The 10,437-nt window shown below is 49.3% G+C and overlaps 4 protein-coding genes across 4 annotated transcripts in view; 3 read left to right on the top strand and 1 right to left on the bottom strand.

The window, feature by feature from the left end:
• Positions 1-4: 4 nt before the first annotated feature.
• On the top strand, positions 5-487 carry CSUI_008149 (uncharacterized protein). The gene has a single exon (XM_068068287.1). The coding sequence runs from the start codon at positions 46-48 to the stop codon at positions 214-216; it is 171 nt and encodes a 56-aa protein (XP_067919740.1). The 5' UTR covers positions 5-45; the 3' UTR covers positions 217-487.
• A 2,070-nt stretch (positions 488-2,557) lies between these two features.
• On the bottom strand, positions 2,558-3,412 carry CSUI_008148 (uncharacterized protein; the record flags this gene model as incomplete). The annotated part of the gene is made up of 1 exon (XM_068068286.1): positions 2,558-3,412. A coding segment is annotated over one exon (651 nt), but the record flags the coding sequence as incomplete, so codon positions are not given.
• A 66-nt stretch (positions 3,413-3,478) lies between these two features.
• CSUI_008147 (uncharacterized protein) lies at positions 3,479-4,251 on the top strand. Its single transcript, XM_068068285.1, has one exon. The coding sequence runs from the start codon at positions 3,923-3,925 to the stop codon at positions 4,082-4,084; it is 162 nt and encodes a 53-aa protein (XP_067919738.1). The 5' UTR covers positions 3,479-3,922; the 3' UTR covers positions 4,085-4,251.
• A 1,210-nt stretch (positions 4,252-5,461) lies between these two features.
• The window catches only part of CSUI_008146 (xrn 5 -3 exonuclease n-terminus protein), a gene marked incomplete at its 3' end in the record, with an annotated part of 18,004 nt that continues 13,028 nt past the window's right edge, over positions 5,462-10,437 (top strand). The window contains exon 1 of the mRNA XM_068068284.1: positions 5,462-9,751. Coding sequence (XP_067919737.1) covers positions 9,607-9,751 — 145 coding nt within the window. The remainder of the gene's footprint in view (positions 9,752-10,437) is intronic.

Below are 10,437 nucleotides of genomic sequence, written 5' to 3'. Positions count from 1 at the left end.
TTGGAGAACGGTAGGCAGTCCGTGGGGGCTTGGTTCTCTTGACTCATGTCGGCGACTTGCTTTCTCAGAAGAGAAAGCAACGCAATCAGAGTTTCGGGAAGCTTCGATTGTGCTTTTCTATCACAGTCATGCCTAGGGATGTCAACCGTCTCGATGCGACGATGCGAAGGAGGCCATAAACAAGAAAACCCGGTTTCTTTGCTGCTGGCGTGTTAGTAGATCTCAAAACGTTTTCAAGAGGAAGCGCGAACCGGGCGGCCAGTGGAGATTGTTTCTTTCAGAAAAAAGTTTGAAGCGCCGTTTGCTCCGTTGTGTTCCCGTCTTTATCCTGGCGAGAGCGTGATACGCATGTATCGCACTTGTTTCTTTGTGCTGTTCTGGTTTTGTGGACCACGGAATGAAATTTGAGTTTACTTCATATTCTCCCCTTCCCCCACCTCCCGGATACTGGTGTAGGGGGAGAGTGTTCGTACACGTAGGAACCTTGTTGCCGATCACTTGGAACGAAAACCTTCCTGGTGAATACACCACATCTCTCGCCTTGTATCCTTCACAAGCGCCCTGGCGGTATCCGTTTGTTGGCTTTGGTGCTCCCGGACGCTAGCGCCGGAATGTGAACGACGTTCACATCACGCCGGGACCCACCTGTGAGAGGGGGGGCGATTGTGACGCCAAGGGTCCTTCAGCGGTGAGGCATCTTGCGAGAAGACAGGCAGAGCTTGAAGATTTCCATGTAGGAGTGTGTGCTTTGCACGGATTCGTAGCTTCCTTGACAGGACAGTGACGGAGTCCCGAGGTTGGCGGAGCGTGGTAGTATTTGAGAGCAGCGCGGGAGGTTCAGCACCACTGTTTGGAACGCCCTTATGTTAGATCTCTTGATTATGCAGTGACGCCAGGAGAGCGGAAGTGGATGGCTTTGGCACGTTTCACTTCGGGTGCGGGAAAAAATCACTTCTCACGACATGCACAGACAGATGGTGTCCTAAGAGGTTTGAGTCGCATACCGATGCTCGCGCAGAAATAAAGAGAGACACGCCGGAATTGTTGGACGGCGGCCGACTTGACCGATGAATGAGGGGTCTGCTCTGAACGAGACCGAACGTTTTCCGCCGGTCGGCCGCCCTGCGACAGGTTGCGTATTCACTATTTGACTACGGCTGCGCTCTCCCAACATCAGGCACAGGGTTTACGTGCATAATCAGTTAGTTCTAGCTCCACTGGCTAAATGAGCCCCTTCGTACTTAGATGATGTGCAAACTGACAACCTATGAGGTCGTTTGGGAGCGCGGGACCGAATTGGGATGCTCAGTCTCTCATCTATCCCTCGGTTGTGGGTTTCCAGCTTTGGATGACAAGGAGATCGATAGTTCTACGCCACGGGGCAGGTCAACAGTCCGGGCGTGTTATGGGAAAGCGCCGAAGCTCACTGTGAGAGTCTGTCGGACTCAAAAAATAGAGGGACATACAATGCGAATTTCCTTGCCTCTGACGGCGTTTCACGTAACCTAAAAACTGTAGATCCGTCGTCGCGTCGGACCGCGACAGCAAAAACCGGCGCTGGATTGTGCGATCCCTCGCTTTCATGTCTCCTCAGAACGTTTCGGGGCAATCTGTTAGTTTCAAACGACGACAGAGAAGACCGCTAGCGCACTTTCCTACGACAGCACACCTCGCATGTTCTTCGTAGCTTTGTCATGCCAGTGTAAAGGTGCTAGGTGTTAGAGTCCCTGAGTAAGCTCCACACTACTGACCACCTGAGACGGCGGTAGAACAGGGTGGGGACGCGTGCCCACGAGCTCGCACTCCGCCAGAGTGAAGAACTGTCCCCTGAACGGAGAACCCCTCAGCCTTTGACGAATCGGCAGGCCTCCTGGTGATCGTTGCTGCTCTCCAAAAGCATAGAGCTCCCTGTGGGATAATGGTGAGGCTGCGCTTCCAGACGCAGCCTACAGTTTTTCGAGCGGAGAAGTTGCCATGCTGTATCACTAGAAGAGCAAAGACTCTGCCTCCGACGTGCTCAAGAGACGCGCCCAAGAAAAGAGCACATAGAAGTGCTACCGGATAACGGCACATGTGAAGGGTTTCCTCTGCGCGTCTTAGGGTTCTTGCCGGAAAATCACTTTCGTGTCCGTGTTATTCCGGCGGAGTGCTTTTCCTTTTTTCTTCAGTCCACAAGCAGGGACGGCGCCTGGCAGGAAGTGGACACTTCCACTTGTAGCTGGGAAGCTGGAGTTCGGGTGCATACACGGGGTGAATGCTCGAAGGCAACACGAGTGTTGGGAAATTATTGCCGGCGAAGTAACGACTCACTTCTTCCTGTGCTCTTCTGTCTGCGGCCCCCGCCTGCGGACCTTAGTTACGCCTTTGCTAGCCAGACATGGAAGGTGCTTCGAAAGAAGCCGCTTGACTTGACTCGTATGCATACTCAGCTGCCCGCGTTGCCCCGTCACTGTCGTCATCCGGGAAACACTTCGAGGAACCATGGTTCTGAGAAGATTTCCAATTGCTTGTTGCTGAAATTGCCAGCAGAGCATACACTCACGCCGCACAAGTCACTCAACCGGTCACAGCGGATCCACTTACGCACTATCTGTCAGTGTATACACCGTTTTACGAAATCAGGACGCTGGAAATCCGTCTCATGTTGTAAGGCCAACAGTAGAGAGCAAAATTCTACGAACGCGGCTTGGTATTTGGGCCGTTTCCGACTTTGAAGGAGGCTGACACACTTGAAAATCAGTTAGCATCCGCTTCAGACGACTTAATCCGTAGGCCTGTTCTTCCACTTGCTCCAGGAGTCAATCCGTCCGTTGACATGCCACCGCTCGACAACAGTGTACAGCGCGAAGGCCCAGTAGAAAGTAAACATGGCCTGCGCTCCGACGTACCACCACGCCTGACCGCCAACACCGTTCCACAAATCTGTATCCACATTCCAAACCCACTCGTTGACGCGCGGGTTGTAAGAAGTCTTCGGCACTCCGTTGCAAGCAAATTTCGTCATATCCCAGTTCAGTTCAAACGCACGTGCAATGCGGTTCCGGGATCGCCGCGCCGCAAGAAAAGTGTTCCGCAGCCACCAGTAGACCGGGCCGCCGGCCACTGGAGGATAGACCCTCATTGTAGAAGAAGAAAGAAAAGCAAGGGAGGGATGAGGCAGTAGATGTGACTCCACAAAAAGAAAAAGGTTTAGTCCAGGCAGCAGAAGTATAAAAACGCCGCCGCTTTCTGCATGACATGCAAAGCGGCAACAAAGTGAGGCTAAACGCGGTTCCGTCGATGTATAAAAGATGATGGTCTTAATCTTGACACAGGGAGCTGCAGAGGCACGAAAAGGCAGCGATTGCCAGCATTGATAGTTGACAGTCGGATTGGCACACGACTTTGCGCTGCTCTCTCGGGGCAAACCTGCCGCAGAGCGCATTGTCCGGGACATCTGAATGCATGCGGTGAACACAGGCTTAGTACTCGATACCTTCTCTTTGACACAACCAACGACACTTCAAGAAATACCATTGGGATAAGGGTACAAAGCCAGCTGAGCGTGCTGTCGGAAGACCGTCTTCTCTCCTGGCTGCTCGGCTTCGCAGCTGAGGCCTGGGACGGGATATTCCAAAAATCTGCAGCAGTCAAGAACCACGCAGAAGTAGGGCACCGGTAATTTGGGGCCCGACTAAAACTACCGGGATTAACACGTGCTCAACTCCTACTACGTACGGTGCCGCGTCAATCGGGATCGTACAGTGCCGAACCGAGCGTCCAGAGCAAGTGCAGCACAAGACCGCAGGGGCTAGGGTTCACCGTGCGGAATTGTGTTACGAGATTGAACCGGGATCCTAGCAGCCCACATCTGTCTCGGCAGTGCTGACCAGGAAAGGCAGAAGCATCAAGGAACCACACCACGCGTAGGAGGCCGAGCGTCATGCATGCCGCAGCAGACGAGGAAGCAGCACGAAGCACAAAGGCATCTACCATGAAGGAGCGGCTGGGAGCGCCCCAACCATACGCAGGCAAAGCGGTAAGATGCAGGCTTCGGCTGAGCGGAGGTACCAATCGACTCAAGGCTTACATGCTACGACTGTGAGCAGAAAAGGTTTTACCTTGAGGTCGCCGAGTGTGGCGATCACATGGTGCTGAGACACAGAGCAGAATGTGTGTGAGCTTCTGTCCATGTGATCGTTGCTGGTGGAGCACACTGCGGGGGAGGCGTAGTCTTCGCTCGGGGGTTTTGTCTGCTTTGTGGCGGCTCGGATCTGCAAAGTGCTTCAAAAGAATATAAAAGCAAGCACGAGGACGCTGCGAAGTTTCCCTTGTGCCAGGTCCTACAGACTTTCCGGGGTGACACCCGGTAACAGAAAGCTACTAAAAGAAGTGTTAGCAAGACGAATAAGGGTCACGGTGTCGTGATCGTGTAGCCGTCTATGGCCCTCTCTGTCCTGATGAATTGGGCGTCTAGTGGTCTTGTCACAAGTATGCACCCTAGTGTCTCTTTTGAAAATGCAAGTATGCACCCGAGTGTCTCTTTGGGCAATGCGAGGCTTCTGCGCTTCCGTGGCTATTTGTGCCAGCCTTATAGAGACTGTAGTCCGCTACTCCCAAGATTTTCTGTCCCGACTGTCGACTCCGCCGCCTTTATCCTCTTTTTCAGGGCTTGTTCCTCCTGAGCCCGAATGACTGAAAAAGCCGTTCAGGGACATGCTGAGAACAGACTGCTGTAGAAAGAGTTGAAACTGTGGAATTTTATCGCTCTCGCTCATTGACCACTTGTTGTCAAAGCCGGACGGTCGTGCGCGCTCCTGGGTTTTCGTTCGCCGCAACGCGCAGTGTTATCGTGTTATGCCTTCGAGACATGGAGGATACCTGAGCTATCCTGTAGAATCTATGTCAGTCCAAAACACGCACAATGGAGGGACTGGAGGTCCCCCGTGACGGTTTTCCAGACCACTCCCAAGCCATTGGTACACCTGTGACGGGAGACAAGAAGAATGGATTTGGGACTGCTACGTCATGATATGCAGCCCCTCTATCCGGGTTATTGAGCAAAGCCATGAAAGCAGGAGGTTTCTGAAAGGTCCTTCATCATTCCTGGGAACCTGCAGCGAGGCCAGAAGGTCCGGTCCCAACACGACCACCAACCCCAAAGCCTCATCGCGCGGATCCCGCTAGACTAAAGAAGCTTGGTAATCCAACAGGGAACAGATTACTCCAAGTGTGTAGACCTATGTGTTGTCGTCTGTCATGTGCACGTTGTCATTTTCCATGAATAGCTGCGTCCACGCAAGTGTACTTGTTGACTCTCCACAGTTCAGGTAGCTGCACTTCAGAACGTCGCCCAGCAGCAGAGGCCGATTGTCCCGGTGAGAGATGGCAAACGTGAGCACACCGCTGTCGGCACTGCTGGATTCCTTCAGGGAGAACCAGTCTGGGGACTACGGATCAAAGAGAGAAACTGATCGTTCCAAGGGGTTCCCTTAGCTAGCCTCGGACAGTTCTTTTCACGGCAGAGGAACTGATGGACGTGGAGTCTCGTTAGGACCGTCCCGGCAACTGAACGGCCATGATCTCTGCCGACATGCTCGTCTGGTCCTTCTTGCTGCATGCGTGTTTGCTTGCTGCTGGGAAACAGCGTGGTCTTTGACATGCATTATGGATGAAACAAAATGACGCTCGAGTTCAGCCTAGATACGCTTAGTTGCCGTGTGGTTACCTCGAAGCCTTTGGTGGCTTTCTAGACGTGGGCCACGTTAACGTGAAACAATTATAAACCACAGGTGTACATTGCGACGATCAAGCGCTGATATCTTCATCGCCCCTCGCGGTCCAGTCTCTCAGGGCGTAGTCTGTCACCGGGTAAAAGCCATGCTAGATTGGATCTGCTGCTTTGTCGGCTCCAATTTTTATTTTCGCTGGTTTGTAAGGACTCAAACCGATGAGTGTAAACGAGTAAGGGAAGGCCTGGACATGCTTTCTTCTTTTCTCCGTGCTTTTTGTTCCTTCCCAGCTCTTCGGAGTGGTCCTGAAGGAACTCTTGAGTGCTCCGGCAAACAAACGCTCTCCTGGCTATTTCATCGTTGTTGTCTAAGCACGGCAGGGCTTTGTGACGGACGTGTATGAGGGTGCGAAAAATAGGCTTGTCCGCCCCATTTTTCTTCCGGACGTCTACGAAAAGTCGACAGAAGAAGGCTCGGGCTCCCGTCCCGTGCCATCTCTCTCTGTCGAGTCCGCAGTCTTTTTCTGCTGAAGTGTTTGACCGACTCCGCATCTCTCTCCCTGTCTCGTGAGCAGTCGAAGGAGAGATAGGAGGGATTCCTTTCTCAAATCGCGCAAAGCGTTTTGGACTACCTCGATTTAAGCTCATCACCCTAGAGATGGGCGTGAGTGCCTGGGTTTCGGGGGAGAAGTCTCTTCCTCCACGTATACCTTCCGTCTTCACGTTTGTTTTCCTAAGGAAAGTGAGGTAGGCTTTTGTCTTTTCCGACGGTGCTCCCGCTCTGTCTTTGCTTGTTCCGTTTTGCCGTGTTCCTCACACAGGGACAAGATTTCCCAACGTAGACGCGACGTGAACAACTCGGCAGCCAGGTGTACATACACCACCATACCCATGAGACTGTCCATCCCTAAAAATGTTCTCGTGTTTTTTGTTTCCTGATGGGCCTTTTTGCCGTTCCTTCTTCTCAAGGCATGCGTCTTAGAGAGAAGCTCGTCGTTTGGAATTGTTTCTTGCCTTGTTCCCCAAGTTTAGCACCGGCAAGAAAGGAAGTCTCTCGTGCGACTCCTTCCTTGTTTCTCTCATTCTCACATAGAGCGTGAGTGTCTTGTTTCCAACGGGGAGGGGATGCCTCAATGACCGACCGACATACAGCTTTCGCTTATCAAGATTCCACAGGTGAATCCTTACTTCTCTTCTCTCTTGTAGTCTTCTATGTCCTTCCTCCCCCCGTTGACATCTTTGCTAAAAGATCAGGCAGGGAGCTTCCCCGTCACTTGTTTCCGTTTGACTGGCACTTTTTTAATGGCCTGCCGAGTTTCCGCACTATGCACGAACAAGGGATTTCCTTGGCTCTTTTCTGGTGTTTAAAAGGGTAAGTCTTTGTCTTGTGTATCTCCTTCTTTCTCCGCTTCTTCTTATCGTTCCATCGTGATATCACAGGTCTTTCTTTGCTCTGCATGCACAACAGCAGGAAGGTCTCTTTTTCTTCTTTAAGCGCTTCCTTGTACAGGAGATTTTTTCATCCTTGTTCCGGGCCCTTTCGTTTTAATTATTTCACTCAGCTGTCCCATTTCTATTCTCCTTGTTAAGGATGATTGCCTTAACTCTCTCTCATCATTTTCTTCTCTTCTTTTCCTTTCCTTTTCTCTCTATCTCTTTTCATCTCCGATAACGTCTCCATTGTCCTTGACGTTCTCTCATAAGAGCTTCTTTCTTGTTTCTCTGCCAGAGGAAAAGCTTTGTTTCCCCCCTCTTCTTAAAGTTGTTTTTTTGTAACAGTTGAAGTAAGGCTGGAGTGTACAGACACCTAAAAGTCGAGCAGTGTAGACCAGAACAGTTGCTCCAAGAAAGCAAGGTTCGAGCATCGGCAAGAAACAATCTCGATCTGACTTTTCTTCGTTCCTTTGCCTCTCTCTTCATTGGATCCCTTCCTTCAGTTCAGTTCATCAATCGCGCTTCTTCCGGGTCTTCTTTCTCTCCTGTCTCTTGTCTCCTACATTCTTTGTGTCTTCATCTTCTGGCTATTTCCGCTTTTCAAGAAGTATCACAACACTTGGAACTCTCTGCTCTTCTCTGTCTTTTCCTTCTCTCCTTCTTCTCATAGTGGCCTATAGAAACCAAGTGGAACAATTGGCGGGCTATATGCCTTTTATGAATTTCTTTGAGGAGGCGAAGAGAAAAGAAGATATGGCGGAAGCTCAGAAGCAGGAAGAAGGTGTTTCAACTTGTTCAGCTTCTTTGAATGAAGAAAAGACTCCTCCCTTCTCTGTTCTTATAAAAGCCGAAATAGATAAAAATATCAGTCTTCTCCCTTGATAGTGTAGTAAGGGTGAGGAATCTCACTAGGAAGAGGAAGATTCGGCTCTATCGTGTCGTGGGAGCTCTTCTCTTACAAGACCCTCAACAGAACACTTCAGCGGTCTTTCTCTTCTCGCCCTTTCTTGTTTTCTTCTCCTCCTCTCTCGTAGTCTTTCCTCCCACCTTCCCTTGTTCTTTTGCTTTCTTTTCTTTTTTCTTTTCTTTTTCCGGTTTTCTCTTCCTTCGCTTTAGAGCCGCCTGGCTCTCCGTGAATATGTTTCTTAGCCGTGTGACGAGAAATCATAGAAAGGTTAAGAAGAATGTTAGAACAAGGAGGAGAAGAAAGATGATCTCTTCTCGAGGACAAGACAGGCGTTGCTTTCTATCCCTTCTTGAACTCTCGGTTTGCCTCTCTCTCTCTTAGACATGACAAAACATACGAAGGTCTTTTTCTTTTCTTCTCTTGCCTTCTTCTCTCTCAATGATTCTTTTGCTGTTCCACCTCAATAGCATGAGTTTTCTCTGCCTTCATAAGTCTTCTATGTTTTTTAGTTCCCAGTACAGTCCCTCATTGAGGTGTATGTACACCCGAGAAGAAAAGAGACATTGAAAAGACCAGCCGTCATTTTGCTGGTCTGTTCAAACTCCTCAAGAACTTTCTGCCTTCTTCTCTTTTTCTTTGGTCTCTCTTCTCTCGCCGTCACTAGAGAGATCATTCTTCTCCTTTCACTTTTTTCTTCTCGCTTGTTCTCAGCCTCTCTTCTTTTCCGAGGAGTTCTTCACAAGCGCCCTTGTTTAGCTCACTCAAGAAGAGAGAGATATATCAACACTGGCAGTAGAAGCTTGGCTGTCTCTACGTGTGTTTTCTTCTTGAAAGAACAATGCCTTCCTTCATTCGTACACACCAACTTTCTCTCCCTTCCCCCTTCTCTCTTCACTGCGCAAAGCTATCAGATAAGTAGAGAAAGAATACCATGAGAATCTTCTTCTCCCCTGCTTCAGACTTTCTCTCAGTCAGCTATTCTCAGAAGCCCAGACACACCACTACTACTACTACAACAACAACTACTACTACTACCAGTCTTCTTCTTTTCCACTCCTTTGCTGTTGACTAGAGGGGGAGTTCGATCTTCCTTCTTTCTTTTGCCTTTAAGAAGTTCAAATCTTCTATCATCATCGTGTCCTCCCATTTTTCTCTTCTTTCTTTGGTTCCTTCCTTGTTTCGTACGGAATGAGAAAGATGTCTTCTTTTGCCACTTAAGTGAAGAAAGTGAAGAACACTCGAAGAAAGAAGGCACTTCTTGGCCTTGCCTCAGGAGGGAAAAGAAGAAGAAAGAGATAGCAGAAGAAGAGAGATGAACATTCAGTCAAACAACATCTCTCACGTTTTATAGTTTTCTTTCTCTTCTTTCCTCTTTGCCTCCATCTCTCCCTTCTATCTCTCTCCTCTCCCTCTTTCCTTCTGAAAGCGCTTCTTCTACATCTCCGTACTATTCACTCGGACCGCATTCTCCTTCTCCTACTACGTCTACTCCCTTCTTCCCTCTTCTCTTCTTCCTCTTGTCTTCTTTCTTCTTCTTCTTCTTGGAGTCGTCACGATGGGAATCGGACGGTTCTATCGGTGGCTCAGTGAGCGCTATCCTTTGATCAATGAGAAGATCACACAGGCAGCTCTTCCGGAGTTTGATAACCTCTATCTTGATATGAATGGCATCCTTCATAACTGCTCCCATGGAAATTCAGGTAAACTTGGCGAATCTTCTCACGTCAAAAAGTGAAAGTGGCCCGATGGATTTCTGTCGTTAGAAGGGAGGAAGTAAAAGAAGTTTCTTTCATTACTTGTTTCGTTTCCCTTCCTTCTTTTCTTCTTCTCACTCTCTCGCTCTCCGGCTGAAGAGCTATATCTATCTATCTATCTGGGCTACTGATGGCATGAACTCTAGGGCGCAACAAGTATGTGTCTGTATACACATAGATAGACGTACATCAGTGTCTACATATAGATAGCTAAGTCACTCATTCAGGAGCGAGGCACTGTATAGATAAGAAGGTAAGATTTTATTTGGAGAGGAAGTTGTCTATTTTCTTGCCGATGGAACGAGTGATGACTGCCTCCAAGGAGAAAGGGAAGAGAAGAACGAGATCAAGCGAAAAGAACTTTTGGATCCAGAAGAACATCTTAATGAAACACATTCCTCCATATTCCTGTAGATATGTATCTTCTATCTTCTCATGAAAAGGAACGGCTGATCCGGCATGTGCTCTTTTTCACTTAGAAGATAGGCATCTGAACCTCCCGAGAGAATGAGAGTTTTCCTTCAAAAGTTCTACGAATGCGTCCCACTTCCACCGTCTCTTTCCCCATCTCTCATTCGCCTCTTCTCTCTTGTCATGGCACCATCTCTCTTTTCTTGCATCTTCTTCCTCTT

The sequence above is a fragment of the Cystoisospora suis genome (genome assembly GCF_002600585.1).
Source record: "Cystoisospora suis strain Wien I chromosome Unknown contig_4492, whole genome shotgun sequence".
NCBI lineage: Eukaryota > Apicomplexa > Conoidasida > Eucoccidiorida > Sarcocystidae > Cystoisospora > Cystoisospora suis.
The sequence above is the reverse complement of the archived record's forward strand: the minus strand, read 5'-3'. Positions and strand labels throughout refer to the sequence as shown.